General features: G+C 32.7%; 2 protein-coding genes across 5 annotated transcripts in view; one reads left to right on the top strand and one right to left on the bottom strand.

Moving 5' to 3' along the window:
• The window catches only part of LOC140440560 (centrosomal protein of 89 kDa-like), a 28,168-nt gene extending 25,069 nt beyond the window's left edge, over nt 1–3,099 (top strand). For all 4 annotated transcript variants that reach the window (XM_072530940.1, XM_072530937.1, XM_072530938.1 and 1 more), the window contains 3 exons: nt 416–583; nt 2,397–2,628; nt 2,790–3,099. In XM_072530940.1, coding sequence (XP_072387041.1) covers nt 416–583; nt 2,397–2,628; nt 2,790–3,011 — 622 coding nt within the window. In that variant the 3' untranslated portion in view covers nt 3,012–3,099. The remainder of the gene's footprint in view (nt 1–415; nt 584–2,396; nt 2,629–2,789) is intronic.
• The window catches only part of LOC140441179 (venom serine protease-like), a 318,277-nt gene that overhangs the window by 93,974 nt on the left and 201,422 nt on the right, over nt 1–22,881 (bottom strand). The window lies entirely within an intron of this gene.

Raw genomic sequence — 22,881 nt, 5'->3', positions numbered from 1 at the left:
CATCCTCGGACACCGAGTAACCGAACTGGACGCAGCCCGGAGCGGGGACTCGAGGCCCAAGCAAGCAATTTCAGAGTGCTGTAGGGGAAAAAAGGAATGGCCTGGAGCATTAAAGCGCTATGGAGTGACTCCTGTTCTTAACTCGAGTTAATACACCTCGCTCTAATGAATTATTACACTAAAACATAATTCTTAGAGGTGAATATCTCACTGGCTGGGTTTACTTAAATGGCTTACTTGCTTGAAGTCTAGCATTCTTATGCCATTATTTTTGCGTGCTATTTTTCCATATTTTCCTAATCCCTGGTTGTGTCTGTCACTTTTATTAATGATTAATGAAGCTAAATGATTAAATGTATAAAGTTGGCCAGTCCATCTAATATATCTCAACTACATATTATAAACATATTTCTAGGTGGTATGAAGAATTGAAAATACAGTACGAACAGGAAAAAGAAAAACTTTTAAAATCTATTGAAACGCACAATAAAACCATTGAAGATTTGAATAAAGAGATTGCTAGTAATGCTGTGACTAAACAAAAGCTTGAAAATAGTGTTAGCCATTTGGAGAAGCATGTAAAGTAAGTGTTTTTTGGATTTAGTGAAATTATCGCATTATTGATATTATCCTTAGTAATAGTTGACATTTAAATATTAATTTAATCCAGGTTGTGACGCCGCTTATTCCCCTTAAACAAATCAGAAGGGTGCCGGACGAAATTTTTGGGCAGATATTGTTTTGAAAAAACATTCAATGACGTTTCGCAACAAAGTTGTTTTCTGTTCTTGCATTCTTTTCATTTTCGGTGCTTTACATCGGTGGTTTGATTTACCATTTAACAGCAGTTGGTGTGCTATCTGATTTGGCGTTACTGAGCATGGCTATTTTACCTCTAAGAGATCACAAGTTGTTTTATCGTATTCCAAGCCTGTTTACTACTGTGCGTGATATCCATTTTACTTAGTGTCTCACTCCATCGTTTTTGTCTTAAGGCGCTCAGTATTTGCTGCAGTCGCTCACCTATCTTCGCTAGGTGAAGTTGTAGCTATGAAGTAATTAATATTTTAATGGGAATAAGCCACAATTGAAGGTTAAAATAAGTTTATTGACGTTTCAATTTTCACTTCGGAAATCGTTCTCAAAATACAAACAATAATAAATTAAACAAATTTTGTTTTTTGTTACTTGGTGAAAGATTCTTCTAATATCTGACTCATTTATATTGAAAGTTCAGACGTATATTATACATTTTAAAGTAGACGACTTTAAAATGATATTGCCAATATTGCTGAGTTGCGTTTCTGGGACGACTTTACTGTAAGATAGGTAAGATAAGTTCATTCGATTACATGAAATCAACTTTATCTTGAGAATATCCGTCAGAAAAAAATCATAGCATGTAATTCTTCTTTAAAAAGACAAATACATGCCACGATGACAGTAAAAATCTCCTGTTAGTGATTCCATAGTAAATCATGAGGAAAATCCAGGAAAAAAAGCTCATAATACTATCCCGACATGGTAAGTATTTGGTCTTATATTTAGTTTACTCACAAAAAACACTGAATTCTGATTTTATATGTTATTTATAAAACATAAATTTTCAACCTTCGTTTGAAAGGCATTTTGGGGCTTTTATTTATACAGTTATTCCCACGGACCTATGTTGCATTTTTAGTACATGCTTATACACCTTTTTAACGCAACGGTCCTCTAAAGACATGCTGATAAAGGTAAGATCCGGGTTGTAGCCTATCTTCTATATTTTCCTTGGGAAAAAATAGGACAGTTTTGGATTATGCAATAACGCTAAGTTGTTTTGTTCAGCTCAATCTTCCACAAGATCTCCATTTTTGTCAATTGACGCATAGCTCAATAGATATTATGGCTATTGAAGTCCGCGAAGATGAATCTGGTTTTTTAAGATACTAATTTTTTTGGAATGGAGGAGACAAAGTCTTTAAAGAGGGGTTTGTATTTATAGAAGTCATTGTACAGGCTCCTACTTCAGTGGTCGTTATTTAAAAATAATGGTCATCATTTTTATTAAGATCTTCATTAGCAGGGTTTTTCTAGAAAGAAGATTGGAACAGATGTTTGGGGCTATATCGTATAGTGGTTTGATGATTTCGTTTTTAATATTTATGTCGATGGTTTAATGTATCATGCGATGATAACGAAAACTAAACTAAATATATTAGATGTAATGGAGCTATTGACACTAAGCACAGATAACACCCATTTTCAATTGACACCGATTTTTATAAACAAGATTTTAGATTAACCAGTCTCCTCATTACCTCCATTATCAGCAGATACGTAATATTGTTGACATTTTTAGATATTTTTAAATACCACTTATTTTTCCATATTTTTATATTAACTCTTTTCAGAAAATTAGAAGCTAAACAACTAGAACTGGAACATAACTTAAATGGAGTACATTTATCTCGAACAGCTCTTAAAAAACAATTACATAAGGCTATGGAGTTTGCAAAAGAAATGGTGGCAGAGCAGGAACAATTGTTAAAAGCTTTGAATCTAAGGCAGCAAGAAAATAAGGTTGTCAGAAAACTTGGTTCGGACATGGCGACTAAGATGGATATGCTTAGAAATCAACTAAAGGTACCATTTATAATCATAATTTATGGGGAGTTCTCTATTTTTATATTAATGAGAGAAACCATATATTTCTTGTAGCTCTATTAGCAACAACTAATTAATAAAATAAATCTTTTTAGTCTAATCCTGTAGTTGATGTAAAGTTTTCAATTTCTTCTTTACAGGATGTACAGAAAAACGCTTGGCAAGAATTTGCTACCGTAGAGCAGACGATCCAAGATCAGGCTCAGACTATAGAAGTTATGAAAGATCAATACGAGAAAGAAATAGAAGATTTAAGAAAAGTTGTAGCTAAATACGAAGAAGTTAAAGACAACAATATTGTGCTCAGACCTGAAAACTTACAAATGGCGCATTATTTTTTGTTAAAAAATAAGTACAAATAAATTTCAATTAATATCTAGTAATATTGTAACAATTTATGCTTATATTGGACATTTGTAACAAATTTTATACTGATTTCTGTTATAATAAAAATACTATTTGTACCTAATTATTTAATGTGGTTAAACTTTTCTATGGAATAAAAATATTACAAAGAAAAGAAAATTTATTATATTTGAAACTTAAATAAAAAGCTGAATATTGACTGAAAACTGGAGACTGGCCAGTGGCGGATCCAAGGGGGGGGTCACGGGGGTCATGACCACCCCCAAAACAAAATTAAATATGAATCAAATAATCCTAAAAAAATAATTGAAAACCCATCAACCTTATAAGCAGTAAGTCAAGAGTTGAAATGATTCAAACTCATTTATTCTAAGGGTAAGTGTAGAATTATAGGGAAGTCTTTTTAAACTGCTCTTTAAAAAAATCAACAATTCTAAATACGCGATTTTCAAATTTTGTCAATTCGTCATTTGAGTGCCAGAGAATCGTTCGATTATCGAAGAGATAGAATTTCCGTCCACACATTATTGCTCATTCAATGTACATGACATGACTTTTTGCCCGAAATCAGCACATTTTTATTTTGTATTAGGTATTTCTTATCCTCACTTTTGTCTACGAATTGGTTGTTTGTAGTTTGAATATGTATTATAATTGTTGAGACTGTGTGCTACATTTTATAATTGATCTATAATAAATATCAAAGTGAATATTGTTGTTACATTAGCTCTGTCTGATAAGCTAGTAAATACAAATAAAGGAACTGGAGGCTACTGTCCAAGGTATTTGTGAAACTCGTTGGGTTTAAAGGCATGAAGGTCATCTTCAGTTCCAGGGCGAATCAATCATCAAAATATACAACGCTTTTGAAACAATTTCTACGTGGAAGGACAGTAAAATGTCAGCTGATGCATTTTCATTAATGGAAACTATTAGGAGCCCAGAATTTCTCATTTTAGTAGTTTGTCTTAGTGATGTTTTAGGTACAACTGTATCACTTAGTCGTCTTCTTCAGTCACCAAAATTAGATTTGAAGTAGGCTACTGAGGCCATAGAGGACACTAAATGCATTCTTCAAAATAAAAGATCAAATGCTGAATCTGTTTTTAGCAAACTTTCTTCTTCTTCTCGTGCCACTCCTATCGGAGATTGGAAATCATCATGGCCACTGCGACTTTGTTAGCAGCGCGCCTAAAAAGTTCAATCGAACTACACTCGAACCATTCACGTAGATTACGAAGCCACGATATTTTTCTTCTTCCCACACTTCTTTTGCCCTTAATTTTGCCCTGCATGATATTTCTTAAAAGTTCGTACTTTTCACCTCTCACAATGTGCCCCAAGTATTCCATCTTTCTAGTTTTTATCTCATTTAGAATTTCGCATCTTTTGTCTAAAGTTTGGAGTACTTGCGTGTTAGTGACGCGGTCCATCCAGGATATTCTGAGAATGCGCCTATAGCACCACATCTCGAAAGCTTCGATGTTTTTTGTGGTCAACTGTTTTAGTGTCCAAGCCTCTACTCCATACAACAGGGTAGAAAAGACATAACACCGCAGCATTCGGTGCGGTGCGGATAAAGCAAACTTTACTATGAAGTAAACAAAATAGCTGAACAACTAGACATTCAATTGAAGACGCCTCATATAGTTTCTCGTTAAACCTGTCGTCAAAACCAATCTGCTAACTGTTGCGAAGAAAATTTCCGAAGATCTATTTATTTACCCCTTTTAGACAATATCTTAACTGATTTAGAAGAACGACTTTCACCGAAAGTTATGAACCTATTCAATCTTCGAGTTGTTTTCCTAAAACTGATAACACACCAGAAGATAAAGTTGCATTAAAAAAAATTGTTGACGCCTTCCAGGATACTATTGGACCTACTACTTACTGCATATTCCACAGTAGAACAAGAGTTTTCACTATGGATTCAAAAGTGGAAAAGAGTCGTGCAAAATATTTGAAAACTTCCTGATTGCATCCACACATCAGAATATTTCTACAAATATTAATTACACTGCCACGCCAGTCAGTGCAGCAACAGCGGGCCGTTCTACGCTTAAGCGTCTAAAGACTTGGATTAGAAATAGAACGTCGGAGGAAAGGTTAACTGGTTTAGCACTCATCAATGTGCATCTTGAAATTTCTCTAGATGTTGATGTAATCAAAGAGCGATTTGCTAAATCGGATAGGCGAAAAGAATACATTTTATAAAATTATATAATATTTACTTATCTTATTCTTACAGTATTTTTAATCACTGAACTTTTATTTGCCACTCGTTACCGGCTGTTACTAACAATTCGTGAGAAAAATTTCAATACCGAGTAAAAAACTATTTCACTCACTTGTAGCCTAGTATGCCTAATTATAGAAATAACTATTCTTAAATTATATTATGTTTTTTGTTAAATAAATTAATTTAAATAAATTGCTCTCTATATTACGCTGTTCTTAGTATCAAATGTGTGTCCATGCCTGTCCAGTCTCTTACATTCTTCAGCCAGGAGCATTTTCTTCTTCCTGGACCTCTTTTTTCTTCTACTTTTCCTTCCATTGTGAGCGTAGAAAGTTATATTTTTCTCCTCTGTAAATATGTCCTAGATCACCTGTTTTTCTGTTGTTTACAATATTTAGGAGTTCTCTCAGTCTTCATTACTCTCAGCACCTCGTTGTTGGCTACGTGCTCTGTCCACGAAATCTTCAGCATCCTTCGAAAAACACACATTTCAAAGGCTTCTATACGCCTCATACTTGTAATTTCGAGAGTCCATATTTCCACTCCGTATAGCAATAAGAAATAAATGAATGTTTTTACAAATTTATATCGGATATCCAACGATAAGATAGAGTTTATTAGGAATATTTAATACATTCATTACTTACATTGAGTTATTGCATTTAAATTACTTAACATTGGTTTATACTTATTTATTCTTGGTTTGTTCTTGATTTTGTAGCCATAGGATAGGTAGGTTTAAATTAATTGTCTTTAAAATACCTAGTTTAAATTGACAGTCCTTGATTTTTCAGTATTTATATTTTAATAACTTTCCTATGGTTTAATAGTTCTGTACAATTGATTTGACTGTCATAGAGTATGTGGGATTAATTTTTTTTCTGCTTTAAGTTTAAGATCCCTTAATGTTGTATCCTTCTTTGCACCCGGAGAGTATTTGGGTTTTAATAATTTCTCATTCGTTTAATATATCGCCTAAAATAATTATTGAGAAAATGGTTCCCTTACATAAGGCACAAATCATATCAATCGTAAAGGTGCAACAATCTAAATCCTATATCAAAATCACCCTCAAGACCCATGACCCCCCCTGACAAAAATTTCTGGATCCGCCACTGAGACTGGCACAGAAATATAAAAAAGATTGAAATAACACCGATACTATTATCGGAACTATTATCGATAACAGTTGACGTATAGATAGCTATATACAACCTATGACACAAACAAGACTCCTTAAAATATTATATGAATGCAAATAAATGCAAATAATGAACTGAACCACTGAACCACAGACAGAACGTCAAAAAAGAGGTCAAAAAACTACTGGAAACAATAGAAATAAAGTTACATCATAGGTATAGAAAGAAGCGATTCAAATTTCGAGGAGACAATTTAGCTATAATCAAGAAGCAGAAAGAAGAAAATGGTAGGCACAGGATTTATTGGCAGAGAATTTGTAGAAATGTCTAATATCTTACAATTATAGATATTTTAACTTACAAGTTATTACCTAATATATTTTTGAATTTTGTTTTGGAAATAGGCAGGCTACATGATATTTCTTTAATATTCATTTCTGAATAAAAAGAGGTATGTATGTATTAATCAAAAAATTATAAAACTATGAAAATTGTACATTAATAAAATATTTTCAAAATGGAGGTTTGTTGGAACTTACAGCGCCATCTCTCGGATGTAAAAACTTTAACAAAATTTAATTATATCCATCTGAATACTAGTACAAATGGAAAACTAAACAAATTTAGTATTTTATTATTATCACAGTACATACCTTTTGGTATATGCTACGACTATTATTAAAATAATAATATTAATAACGAGAAATAAATAATTTTAATAAATTGTACAAGCTGTGCCATCTATTTGTTGATAAAATGAGTAAACTTAGTATAGCCTTCTACGTGTAGATGACGGACAATGATCTACCAATCCTTAAATTTAAAACTGAATACAAAGTTAACTAAAAAATAAAGAAGTTAAAAAATTGTTTTAATGAAACAAGTTAAATAAATATACTTTTAATATAAAACAAAGTTTTATATTTTTTATATTTTATATCTTTTTATTAAAATTTTTTACTTGTAACCTGTAATATTTTACTAAACTCAGGTCCTAGTTCAACAGTTAACAATATCTGTATAAATGCACATATACTTTTAAAAAAATCTTTGCCATGGTTGTTGCCGAGGGTTCTGGAGGAGAATCTTTCTAGTCACTCCGTTGAATTTTCGTCAACAGTTTAGGACTATGAGCATGGGCGTGCAATTAGGGTAAAAAACAATCTTCAGGTTTCGTTTGCTGGGACAAACAAGATTTCATAGTCATACATCATACAGTTCTTTACCATCATTAATTACAGATAGCCTGTAAACCATCTTTATTTAATATTTCAAAACATTTGACGATAATAAACAGGAAATTTAACACTCTAAAAAGGTCAATGGGTTTTCAGTTATAATAAAAAGGAATCAATTGGAACTCTCACCCAATCTGCTCTCTTTTTTCTTTGTGGTTGAATTTTTTATAGTCTGCTTCTTCTTTTTTTTGTAGACATGACTGTCAGTTGTTGAGAGCATATATGCTATTTTACACTCTCATGCTTAGACAAGGTAAGAGAGAGGACATGTAACGCTCATTTAATAAACCTTCGAAAAGTAAAGCCACTTCTGAAGTGACCGCCATGTTTTGGTGCCTGTGCGTTGCCCATTACTACCTCTCGCAGGGTTACCAGGTCTGCTGATTTTTCAGTAGATCTACTGATTTTAATTTCAATTTACTCATTTACTAAAACACTATATCTATCTACTAAAAAATAAATATGTAATGATAAACTCATGTTCAAAAAGTGATCATTATATCAGTGTTCAATTATAAATTTTGAACAAAATCTATTTATTGAAATATATCCATTATCCTCAATCTACTAAAGAAATTAAATATGACCTGGCAACCTTTCTGGTGCCGGTTTAGGCTTCAGTCAATTCCATACGATTACGCGTCCTCTCTCTTTCCTTGTCTAAGCCTCCATAACTGTGTCGTTTTACAGGGAGACGTTTGTAAAATGACATATAGTCGGTTCGCTATATTTACGCGGGTTTCGGATTAAAAATTTTATTGTAACTACCCAGTTTTAATTACCTGCTCTTAGGGGAAATATCAACTGATCAAATGAAATGAAAAATAATCCATAACTTTTGTTATAATTGGTTTCAAATGAGTGTAGAGTAATAAATCATGAAGTGTCATAAAATTTGCCTGAATTTCGGTGTCGTCATGGGCGTAGGCAAATGGACGGATGTCAACTTCGTCGTCAAAAATTGATGTACCTCAAAATATCATATTTTGGATATTTTGTGATAACCAATTTTATTTAATTTTTCGATTAACTTATTCTTCAAACTCGTATTCCATTATATGGTCATTAAAGCTAATTACATTTTTATTTATAAAAACAAATTCACTTCCTTACTGAACGAATAAAAGCATTAGAAGAAACTGATAAGGGTATGACGCACCTCCTAATATTACTAAGAACTAAAATAAATCAACATGAAGACTAATAACGCGTAATGAGGTTTTACTTACACTTTCATTATAATCCCTCTTTTATTTTATTATTATCATTCGACATTCGAGTTAGTAATTGTTACTACACCAATTAAACGTACAGTAATATTGTGATATAGAAATAGTGAAAAAGTTATAAAATGGCGACATTTACTCCAAAGAAAAGAGGTGTAAAAAATTCTCCGCTATCTGTTAGTGAAAAAGTTATAATTTTAAATGTATATGATTGCATAAAACACGATCACCCTAGTTTGTCTGTGCAAGAAAGTGTTGAGCGATGTGCCCGAATGACTGGAATTGGACAGTCCACGATTTTTAAATTATTGCGAGAAAGAAAGATATCAGGCCAGTTAAGTCCATGCAGGAGAAAAGTAATATATTATAAAAGTAATAAAAAGTGATATGGCGGTAGTGCTACGCCTACCGCCATATCATTGCGAATTAAATCCCATAGAACTTATATGGGCACAAGTTAAAGGATATGTTGCAAGGCACAATACCACATTTAAAATGAAAGATGTCAAGGTATTGTTTGATCAAGCCATTATGGAAATCACATCAGAAAACTGGCAAAAAGCAATCCAGCATGTTTTAAAAGAGGAAGATAAAATGTGGGAACTGGACAACTTGGTCGATCAGGTGGTTGACCCTATAATTATAACACCAGGGGATGATGACAGTTCTTCGGATGAAGACTATAGTGATGTAGAATTGTAATAACGTATCCAGTAAAGTTTTTGTAGTTTTTGTGAATAAATTGATTTAAACTCCCCACAAGTGTTTCAATATGTAAAGTTCATTCGTGTGTGTTTGTGAGTATTTCCCGATTTCGGTTCGTATATATTTTATTGTTACATTTTATATTTTTTTAATAACACTGTTCTGCTGTATTACATTTTTATTTCCTTTAATATGATTTTTAAGAATGCATATTCTTTTGTCAATTAACCCACTAGCGCGCCTCTGGCTCAGTGTTTATCTGTCGATAACAATGGACTAATCCCTTAAAACAGGGTGATACCTACCTGCTCTTTATGAAACGACAGAATTTTGCAATGCGGACGGAATTTATTGACGGATTATTGACGGATTACCCTGTAGCGCTTTTGAATACTTCATGAGATTTTATTACTCTACACTCATTAGAAATAGATTATAATTAAATAATAATGGAAAATCTTTTATATAATTGACAGTATAATAAGCAGAATTACTTCATTAATGGAGTCTAATGTGGCTAATATAAACCTAATAATAATTTTATATTACACTTCACACAGAAAATATGATCTATGTATATTTGTTCCATGGAGAGAATTTCTAATGAAAAATAAAAAAATTTAACTCGCCAACAAAAATGAAAATCAGTCATTATCATCAAAAATATCATAATCGTCATCATCGTCACTGTCATCACCATTAATTGTTATTATGATTGGACTTATTTCGTTTATTTTATTTTCACGAGTCCGCCAATCTTCTATTAGTTTCTCGCACTTGAATATACAGTTGCACCACACTTCTGGGGTTACAATTGAAAGTGCCTTTCGCCAAGTTTCCCGAACTGCGTCGTCGCTATAACCGTTAGGCCCAATATAGTTGTCATAATATTGTTTTGCTATTCCCCATATATATTCGATGGGATTAAACTGGCAATGATACGGTGGCAGACGTAACTTGATGACCGTAACTTTCAATAATCTGATCCACAACAAAGGTTTTTGGTTTTGCGTGGATATTTGCCAAGCGTAGTAATTCTGATTTTAAAATATGTTGTGTAAATGGTATATGTTCCTTTGTCAACCACTCTTTAATTTTATTAACAGTCCAAGAATTCGTTGGACTTTTGTTTAATACTTCAGAATGGTAAGGTGCATTGTCTAAAATAATTACGCTGGGCTCACTTAAACCTGGGAGAAGTTTTTCATGTAACCATTTTACAAACATTTCTGTGTTCATATTATCGTGATAGTCACTTGATTTTGATTTAGATGAAAATATTAAATCAGCACCTTCTATAAAATCCGATTTCCCTCCTGCATGTAAAATTGTGTGTCACTTCCCTTCTCCATCAGTATGTTTAATAGACTTTTCGTTATCATCTTGCCATATTCTCTTGGTTGGATCCCTAGAAAATATCCATGTTTCGTCTAAATATATAAAATGTGCCCTTTCTTCTTTTAATGTAGAATATTTTCTTAGAAAGTTAATTCTTTTATGCACAACAGAACTTCTTTCACAAAGGGCTTTTCTGTTATCCTCCTTTTGAAATTTGAAACCCAAATTATGTATCACTTGCCATAGACTTGTTCTGCCAATTTCGTCAAATTTTCTATCTTTTAATTCCGAGAGAATTGTATTTAAGGTCACATGTTCCTTGTTGGCTCGCATTCGATAAATGGTATCACGAATTTCAAATTTTTTTCCATCTGGAATATCTTTCGTTTTCAATGATAGGCGAGTTTTTCGGTGATTTTCTTTCGGCCATTCATTATTGCGATTTTGTAATACTCCTCTTAGTTTGGTTTCACTAATTCCTAGAGCATCACATACGCGTTGTTGAACAGACATTACCGATTTTAAAGGACCGCCATTTTTTTTTTCATCCGTACACTACAAATTAGACTATCTACATCTAACACACGTCTAGGCATTTTTAAATATTTCCACCAAACATACAATGTCAACACTGGCAAAGAATCAATTCAACTGCAATATTGTAACAAATTTATACCTACCCTAATGGTATTTTAATGTATTTTAAAATATGACCATTAATGCAGTTTTGACCTAATTTAATAAGTCGTTTACTGCAACTGGTTATCAATGAGTCATTAGCATAATTTTGTTAATCCGAAACCCGCGTAAATATAGCGAACCGACTATAGTGTCAAGCTTTTTAAAAAATACTTTTTCACAAGTATTTTATAGAGATAAGATGTTCTCGTTTAAGTAAATAATAAAACGTATTTAAAGGAATCTGTTTCATTTTTTTCAGTTCAATATTTCAAATGGTATGTGTAAAAAAATGTCTCAAATAAAAAGTATGTCCTTCCCTAAAACGATTGTAAAATTAAAAAAGACGATTCAAGAATTTATATTACCGAAATATAGTTTATAATAAATTTTACTCAACAAGAATAATCCAGTAAACGATAAAAAACCGCCGATATGAAACTTTTATTATTAATTGTGTAAATCTAAACAAAGTCAGCAAATTTGTATAGTGTTTATAATTGTTATATTATAATAGGATAATCGCAATACAATACAACAAAAATTTTAATTCAATTTACTACAGCCTAAAATATATATGGTAATTTTTTCTTTGAATTTAAAGAATTTAAGGGTTGAAAAAAACTAAATTGTCAGCCTTGAGAACTTAGAAAAAAGATTTAAATCCAATTCTGAACTATACTGTCAATACAAAAGTTTTATTGATGAATATTTAGCTCTAAAGCATGTCAAAATAGTGAATCTCAGTATGTATGAATTAAATAGTGATTCTGTATACTTCATGGCTCACCATCCAGTGATACGTGAAGACAAAAAAACAACAAAATTAAGAGATGTTTTCGATGGTAGCGTGAAATTAAAGAAGAAAAAATGCATAAATCATTATCTCTATAATGGTGCTGTAGTCCAAAAGGAGCTCTTTGATATTCTCGTCCTTTTTAGAAAACATAATAATGTCCTTTTGACACATATTAAACAAATGTACAGACTGGTTTTGGTACATCCAGATCATTGCCAATTACAAAATATTTTGTGCCGAGAGAAAAATGGCAGTTTGCAATGTATACAACTTCAAACTGTAACATATTATGGTTTAAGAATTTCTTCCTTTTTTTGGCTACCAGCTGTTAGGTAGAATTAGCCCGAACTGAAGGTAAAAGCTATCCTTTGGTGGCCCAGGCTCTTCTTAACCTTTAACTACCCGTGGTGGTGTATAAAATACACCATTTCTACTAAAACAACGATAAAATCCAAATTCCGTATACCCCACTTTTTTACACTCTATGTAACCTTGGAACGATGTGTTTTTTACGTGCACACGCAGTTGCACTTCGATAGCTGTAGAGTTTGATGATTTATTTATCACTTTCTTCGTGCAATACAGTTTGATGAATAAAATACACCGCGCGGGTAGCAATGATAAATATTTGTTCAGTAAATTGGTGTTTTTTTTTTTTTGTTTTTTGGCCATTTTCATTATTTTATTTATTTTTATTATATTTATATTTTATTTTTAGGGACAAAGTAAACATCAGAAACCCCAACAAATTAACACAGATGGAATTAGAGGAGCTGGCTCAAGTTATTTGCAATTCCGATTCGGAAGAAGAATTACCAAACGACGATGCTGATACTTCTTCTGAAGAGTACGTAGAGGAGACTGAACATGACTCAGAATCAGAAATCGAAAGTAACGACTCCCATGACGATTTAGAACATGTTGAATCTAGCAGTTACTTTATTGCCAAAGATAAACTGACTAGATGGAATAAAAATCCACTCAAGAGCAAATTTAGTAAAGTCAGCGCTAAAAATCTTGTAAAAATCTTTCCTGGCGTGAAACAAAAAGCAAGGGATATTCAAAACGAAGTAGATGCTTTTATGAGAATATTCACAGATGAAATGATAGAGTACATTACTAAATGCACGAATCGACACATTACGAATGTTAAACCACAGTTTATGAGAGAACGTGATGCAAAAGACGTAACAAAAGCTTTTGTTATCTGGATACAAGAAGCAAAATCATACCCACTTTTTGGAACTCTGGACAACAGATGGCAAAACAGGTTCTTATTTTTACTCGCAGTGATTCGATTCGATGATAAAAGTACCAGAAATGAAAGAAAAAAGGTAGATAAGTTGCAATAAGATGGGTCATAGATACATTCGTAACGAATTGCAAAGACAATTACACTCTGGGTGAATTTTTAACAATTGATGAAATGTTGATACCTTTCCGAGGGCGTTGTAGTTTTCTTCAAGATCTTCCCAACAAACCCGCGAAGTATGGAATGAAACTTTTTATATTGTGTGATGCAAAAACATTTTATGTGTCAAACTTTTAAGTTTATTGTGGTAAGCATCCCGAAGGCCCCTACAGCATGCCAAATACACCTAGTGCAATTGTGCACCGTTTATTGAACGAAGTAAAAGGTACTAATCGGAACTTGACATGTGATAACTGGTATTTAAGTTATCCGCTAGCGAAGGAATTATTGGAAGAGAAAACTACCATGATTGGGACCATGAAAAAAACTAAACGGGAAATACCGCAAGAGTTTTTACCTCATAAAAATAGACCTGTTAAATCTTCGTTATTTGGATTCCAAAAAAATTTAACATTGATTTCCCATGTACCGAAAACAAATAGAGCGGTTGTATTGATCTCAACGATGCACGAGGATGGATATATAGATCCAGTGTCGAGTAAACCTGAAATCATCTTACAATATAACGCAACCAAAGGTGGAGTTGATACTGTTGATAAAATGTGTAGCACATATTCAGTATCAAGAAGAACAAGACGATGGCCATTGTCTATATTTTTCCAACTCATGAACATCGCGGGAATCAATGGACAACTTCTCTATAATGCAACTCATGTCAATGCAGCTTCTAAGCATAGACGGGAATTTTTGAAAGTGCTTTCCTTAGGTTTGATGAAGCCATACCTCTCTGAACGCGCCAGTATTCAATCACTGCCAAGTGATATAAAAGGTTTTCTGGCGAAATATAAAAAACCAACAGAGGACAATGAGGAACCACCTGCAAAGATCAGAGCGCGGTGTTTCATTTGAGGTAGGAAAAACAATCGAGTCACAACAATTATCTGCGGAAGTTGCAATAAGTCAGTTTGCAAACAACATATGACAACAGTTGTTACATGCGATTGTTGCAAAAATGGAGAAGCAAGCAGTGAATAATACAAACTAACAGTGAAACATGTGATAAGTTTTCATTTTAAGAATTTACTTGTTTTCTTGAGTTATTTCTTTGTTAAGATTTTGTCTTTAAAAAAAAGTATTTTTTATTTATATCATTAAAAATGCATAAAAATTAAGGAATCATGTTTTTTTATCCCTATACATTAATATAAATAATTCGTATGTATTGAATCTGATATTAATAAATATGGTGTATAGAATACACCGCGCGGGTAGCTGCGTGAGATTTTGGAACGCGGGTAGTTAAAAGGTTAATAACAGCTATTTTTTTTTTGTTCTTGGCTTGGACCATTGTCATTCAGCCAGTCGCAATCAGCATGAGTTATATTATCGAATTTAAATATGCATAGGTATAAATATTTAAAGAATTAGTGAAACATGATTAATATAGTAATAATAATAATATAATTATTCCGTACTTAGCTAATGTACATACTATGTTAATAAATACTATATTATTATACCTTTTTTATAATTCAGTTATTGACAACACCTATATTGATGACATTTTGTGTGGTTGTGATACTATTGAAGAAACAATAAAATTAAAAAAACGAGCTTATATCATTACTCAAATTAAGGCTTTCGAGTTGCACAAATAGTGATCCAATAATTTACATATTTTAAATGATATTCCTAAGAATAAACAAAATTATGATGAAATTAATCTCAGCAAAAACGATTTGATAGTAAAGACGTTGGGATTAACGTATGACACAAAAACAGATAATTTTAAATTGAATTGTCCAAAAGTGGATGTAAATGAATGTGTAACTAAAAGACAAGTTCTGAGTTTTATTTCTAAATTTTATGACCCTTTGGGATTAGTAGGCCCAGTTTTAGTGGATGCAAAAGTAATTATGCAAAAACTTTGGTTAAATAAGGTTAAATGGGATGCTGTGATGCCCAATGGTTTGCTTGATAATTGGAAGAATTTTGTTAGAAGTTTAATGAGCATGCCCACAGTAACTGTCCAAAGAAATTTATACTTTACCGGTGCCTTTCATATTGAATTGGTTTTGTGACTCCTCCTTGATTGCATATGGAGCTGTTATTTATCCAGAACTATGTTTGAAAATAAAGTACATGTAAATTTGATTTATTCCAGCTAATGGGATCTCTCCCAGGGCAGAGGGTGCGTTTATCGAGAGTTTTTCAGTTGTTTGCTTTTCTGTGAAGGCAATTCATATGGAGTTACTCTCTGATCTAACAACAAATACTTTTTTAGCTTCATTAAAAAGGTTCATTTCTAGAAGAGGTAAACCATCCAAAATATTTTGTGACAATGGTGTCACCTTCAAGGGAGCAAACAATCAAATACAAAAACTTATAGAAGACAATGTCAAATTAAAAAATTTTTGCCTTGATGATAAAATTGAATTTTGCTTCATCCCGAGTTATTCTCCAGTGTTTGGAGGTCTATATGAGAAAAAATACTGGCACTATTAAAAATATATGGAACGAAGAGAAAATGCCAGGGGACTGGGAGGTAGGGCAGATCATAACAGTACATAAAAACGGAGGCCAACAAATCTGTGAAAATTATAGAGGAATAATGTTACCAAATACAACATATAAAATATTGACATCAATAATAAAAAAGAGGTTATCAAAGATCACAAAGAAGACAGTAGGACAGTACCAATGTGGATTCACAGAAGGAAGATCTACAATAGATGCAATACACACAATAAAACAACTAATGGAAAAAGCAAACGAGTATAAATTAGAATTGGAAATGTTATTCATAGACTTCAAACAGGCATTTGATTCAATTAAAAGGAACGGATTAATGATAGCACTTAAAAAATTAAAAATTCCACATAAACTCAGAAAATTAATAGAAATGACAATGAGAACTACAAAAATAAGCATAAAGACACAAAGAGGAGAGACAGAGGAATTCAGTATAAATAAAGGGATGAAACAAGGAGATGCCTTATCAACAACGCTATTTAATCTAGCATTAGAATATGTACTACGAAATATAAATAAAGGAAATCTCAGAACAAGAGGTGGTCAAATAATTGCATATGCAGACGATATTGCTATTATTGCAAAGAACAGAAAAATAATGAAAGAAATGCTAGAAGAAATAAGAGAGAAAGAGGAGGTAATGGGGCTAAGATCAAATCAAGAAAAGACAAAAATATTAAGATTAGGGAAAAAACCAATGAAAGAAAAAATCAAAATAGGAAGTTCTGAGTTTGAAGAAGTAGAATACTTCAAATACCTAGGAGTTACAATAAGTAAATCCGGAGAAAGAAAATCCGAAATAAAAGAAAAAATATTAGCAGCGAATAAAGCTTATTTTGCAAACAAAAGATTACTTAAAAGCAAAACACTGACTAAAAAAAGTAAGATGAGCATTTATAACGCCATAATTAGGCCAATATTATTATATGCAGGAGAAACAATGACGATGGTTAAAAAAGATGAAGAAGACTTAAGAATAGCAGAGAGAAAGATTATGAGAACCATACTGGGACCAATCAGAACAGAGCAAAATGAATATGGAAGCAGAACAAATGCAGAAATTAAGGAAAAACTTAAGGAAGACAACGTAACTAAAATAAAGCAATGCAGAGTTAGATGGTTAGGTCACATTTGGCGAGCAGGCGATGAGGCAGTGACATACGCAATGATAGAATGGAATCCAGGAGGAAGAAAGAGAAGGGAAAGACCGAGATCAAAGTGGCTGCAAGAAGTTGAAGAAGACCTCCAAAGGGCAGGAGTCAGAGAATGGAGAGGAAGAACTAGAGACAGGAAAAAATGGAGAGATATTGTCAAGAAGATAAGATAAACAAAAAAGACTGATCCACTTAAGAAATAGGATCTAGAAAGCATTTGCGGTTTAACCCCATACTGGGGTGTATAGCCATTATATATATATATATATATATATATATATATATATATATATATATATGAGGCTGGGATAAAGAGTGCAAAACTACATATCAAAAAGGTGATGGGAAATAATATTTTAACATATGAGGAGTTTAATACTTTGATTATTCAAGTTGAAGAAATATTAAATTCAATGCCTCTCATGCCAATTAATAATGATTCAACTGACCTAGCTAGACTATCTTACCCCAGGTCCCTTCCTAATAGGTGCTCCTTTGACAAGTTTCCCTGAAACTAATTTAACAGATATTCCTCAAAATAGATTGAAATTTTGGAGGTTGTCTGTTCAAATGCAGCAGCATTTTTGGCAAAAGTGGTACCAAGATTATTTAACGCAACTTCAAAACAGACCTAAATGGAGAACGTCGTTGCCAAATTTACAAGAAGGTATGCTTGTACTTGTAAAGAAGGACAACGTTGCTTCTTTTAGGTGGCCTATACCAAGAATTATAAAAAATATCCCTGGTAAAGACAGAAAGGTAAGAGTGGTGGAAGAAAAAACTAATACTTACGCTCTGTCACTAAAATTGCTGTTTTACCCATTAACAATGAACAAATTTAATTTTTTTTTAAAGGGTAAGGGGTGGAGTATCTAGTTTTGGTATCAAAACCAAGGCCCCCAGCATGTTGACGAAATAAATTCTCAACACAATATATTTTAACATATTTTATGTTTTGTATGACACAATGTGTAAAAAATTGTACTTGATAGTAGAAAAATATAAATTAAGTTACATAAAAATATAAGTGGTTCTTCCCTTTGGGAATCCAATCAGTTTAGTGTAAGTTGTGTTTGTGGAAATAAAGGTTTTATCGTGAAAAGTTGCCTAAATTATTCCTAGCGTTCTCACCAGCGAAATTTCTTTAATGTTGTAAAAATCCAACAAGTGTCCTATAAATAAGACAGCCTATAATGGGTTTTGAATATGTTTTCTAGAAACTAGGAAACTACGTGAATGGACATAAGGTAAGTCAGGGTAAGTGGGAATCTGGAGCAAGTGCGACTATTCAATACCGTAATTCAACCAACGATAGTAAAATAGCGAAATCTAGTGTAAAAGTTACTCAACTTCATAACCATGTGTTCTGTATACGGTGGAGCGACGTTACCGACAGTACATGTGAGAGTTGAGGTATTGAACATATATCTGCAAAAATCCACTTGATTTGTCAAATTTGCACTTACCCTAGTTCTGCAATAGCAAGATTTTCAAGGTAAGATTATTAGCCGTATTATTTTAGTGTAAAAGTGCACTTCGTAAATACGATAAACGTGGTTCAATATACATAACCCTACTTAGAGGCCACGTACACTAATGTTCGCACTTGCCTCAATAAAATTTTATCGAGGCAAGTGGGAACTAGGAATAATTAGTTATGTTCCCACCTGCCCCGATTAAAATTTTAATGATTGACTCTTTTTTAGGTGCTACCATGGTTCGCATTTATCAACGTAAGACGGAGAGAGCGACATCTTATAGTAAGGAACAGCTGCAAAATGCACTGGAAGATATCAGATCTGGAAAAACAACACTACATACAGCAAGCCGAAATTATGCAATTCCAAAAACAACATTGCACAATCATTTAACTGGTGTCAGAGGAAAAAAAGTGATTCATTAGTTAGAGGACCAGTTATTCATGCCGAACATGAACGCAAGTTAGCCGAAGGATTGAAAACTCTAGAAAAATGGGGCTTTGTATTGTCAAAACGTGAAGTTCTGTTGATTGTCTCTGATTTTGGTACACAACATAATATAAGAACACCATTTAAAAATAATATTCCTGGTCATGACTGGTTCACCGGCTTTAAAGCAAGATACAAGTTATCTCTCAAGAAACCCCAATCGGTTGAGTACGCAAGGAAGAAGATTAGTGATCCATTTCCCATTTATAAGTATTTTGAGATCTTAAAGAACACTCTTGTTGAATTAGATCTTAATGATAAGCCTAAGCAAATATGGAATTTGGACGAGACCAGCTTATGCGTTGACCCATCCCGAGTGAAGGTGCTAGGAGCCAAAGGTAAACCGTGTTCGCGAACTACGAATGGTCCAGGTAAGGAGAATGTAACAATATTATCTGCGGCAAATGCATTTGGAGACAAAGTACCACCATGTATTTTATTTAAAGGAAAGTTCGTATGGGACCAGTGGATGGCAACACAGGACCCAGATAATCTTGATATAGCATATGCAGCTACTCCAAACGGCTGGATGGAAACGGACGTTTTCGTCAATTTCTTAAAAAATACATTTTTGAATGCTGTGGGACAACAAAGACCACTATTATTGATATATGATGGTCACAGCACTCACGTAAATACAAAAGTCATCGAATTAGCTCGTGAAAATGAGATTAACATTCTCAAGTTGCCGCCACACACATCGCATTTACTACAACCCTTAGATTTGTCCGTGTTTAAATCCTTTAAGACTGAGTGGGACAAAAAATTGGTGGCTTGGCAGCGAAGAAATCAAGGAATAAAAATGCCGAAGCGAACATTTTCTGAACATGTTCGTGACGTGTGGTATGGTACAAAGCCAGAAATCATAAAAAGAGGATTTCGGAAAGCGGGAATATTCCCATACAAAAATGACGTTGTAGAAGAAGATAAATTTCACCCCGATGCCTATAAACGTTGGAAGGAGATAAATAACAAAACTGCGAATCAAGGTGACGAAAATATGGAAGCAACTCTAGAAGATTTACCGCCATCGGTTTCTTTTGAAGACTTGCTTTTGAAAACAGTCAAACCAATGCCTCGTTTGGAACCAGTAAAGAAAACACGAGTAACTCCTGGTGCCGAGGTTATAACCAGTAATGATTATTACCAAAAATTACAAGAAAAAGCAAACAATAGTATTGAAGCAGTGCCCAGCACCAGTGGGGTTAAGTATCAGCGGAAAATAAAATCTAGATGATGATTCGTTAGATGAGCTATCTGATATATATCCACCGAGGATAATGATTCGCTTGATGATTTGGTTGAGGTCATCCTAGATGACGATATGGGCAACAATATTGAAAATTTAAAGGAAGATTTTGAGTCTGGACAGTGGCTTGTAGTGAAATATACCGGAAAGAAATCTGTGAAACACTTCATTGGAACAATAGTGGGATTTGACCAGGAAAACAACAATCCAATTGTTAAATTCACGAAAAAGAAGAATAACAATTATACATTTTACTGGCCAGATAATGATGACACTGACACTGTTTCCAGGGAAAATATTGTCATGATATTGCCAGATCGTGTAGAAAATAGAAGAGGAAAATCGTTCCAGTTCAGTGTATCTTTCAAAGGATACTAGGAAATTTAGCTTTTATATTTTGTTCCCATCAAAAAATTTTGGACTTTTTATAAAAATAAATATTACTGACACTAAATTTTATGTTTCTTATTAGCAATTGCCCCATACATAGTGAAATACACAACACATATAATAGCCACATCTATTCCCACTTGCCCCACAGTCTGGGGCAAGTGAGAATATTTGATCAGGTAACGAAAAAAAATTGTATTTGATAATGTTTGCATAATTAACACGTGTTACTAAATCAGTACTAATTAGAAACTTCTAATGACTTTATATACTAATTGTGATTATTCTAGAATGCATACTTCAGTTTTAATAGTGACATGAACATCATCTCTAGAAAAATGCGTTCGCTCTTACCCTGACTTACCTTATCTCCAACTCTATATGAATTTATTAATTATTATTTTTTTGAGAATTTACAAGTTATATTTAAGTGACGACTTTTTTAACCTTTTAATAGGTTAGTTTAAAGCTACGTTTTACATAAACAAATAAATAGCTTATTTTAATTCTTAACAAATATTTCATGGTATTAATAGCATCATCATTACGTAATTTTAAATAATAAATAATTTGACCTTTCTCTTGAACGTACATATTCAAAAATCTGCTAATTATTCTATTTATTATAACGTGTTATAAATTACGTTTTTATTGAAAATAATGACTATTTCAATTTATGGTTTAATGTTAGTCGTCTTTTTGAAGAGTTATTATATCATCGGGTACAAAATTAGTAATGTAGATACAGATAGCAGATACTAAAATTGGTTACTTTAATGTTTAGTCTAGTCGGTTTATTAGAGCGAAATACGTCATTCCAATTATATGAGTTTCCTGTTGAGTGTTGTCTTTTATGAATATATAACTTAACTGTTATACCTACAAACATAGATAATGTATTATAATAGAATGTCAAATAGTGATGCAAATAGGAAATATTTACGATCTGAATAAATGGTTGATTGAATAGGATATATTATGCTATTGACTTCTTCTTTAGGTGCCGTCTTCTTAGCGAAGGTTGGCTATGACCTCTGCAAAGTCTTCCCTATTTTGGGCTTTCCTTATTAAACTTTGAAAGTCTAATCCTGTCCAATCTTTGGTGTTGCACAGCCAGGTCATTTGTCGTCTACCCGGGCCGCGTCTGCCTTCTATTTTCCCTTCTATAATAAGCTGAAGGAAGTTATACCTGGCGTGTCTCTCATACTATTAAATTACGTAAACGTACAACTGTACGTAAAAAAGTACTGGAGATTTAAAGACTTTTTCGTCGAAAATATAACGAGGAAGTATTAGCTATCTATCGTTGAAGTATACTTTTTTTTATTTTTGTCTATTGTTAGTGCAGCACTGTTTATTTAATATTTAAAATACCTAATTAATACTAACTATCTTGTTATGGCAAATTTGCCAATGCAAAATATGTTTGTCGATGATCGGCAAAACCAAAATGTGTTTGAATCATCTTACAGCATTTTTTTTTTGTTGAATCAGTACGTAATGTAATTGAATTTGCATTTAAAAATTGTCGAGAAATTTTGTTGGAATGACTGGACAGAACAAATATTAATATAGGATAAACATCTTAATTTCTTGACCCATAGTATGTGTTAGACAAATATTTGTATATAAAATTCTGTAACTGACAATTCGGGGAATCTATGTACATATCCGATTTACTTTGCTAATAACCGTTACTTTAATAGAGCTTGTAAAATTACACCACTAACGTTATTTTTTTTTTGCACGGTCCAGACTCGCTATATAACACTGTTTTATAGCGAAGTTATATAATATACTATTAAGCCGGATCTAGACTATTGTAACAAAACAT

Source organism: Diabrotica undecimpunctata, chromosome 5 (assembly GCF_040954645.1).
Source record: "Diabrotica undecimpunctata isolate CICGRU chromosome 5, icDiaUnde3, whole genome shotgun sequence".
In the NCBI taxonomy this organism is placed as follows: Eukaryota; Metazoa; Arthropoda; class Insecta; order Coleoptera; family Chrysomelidae; genus Diabrotica; species Diabrotica undecimpunctata.
This window is presented reverse-complemented; position numbering and strand designations above follow the sequence as displayed.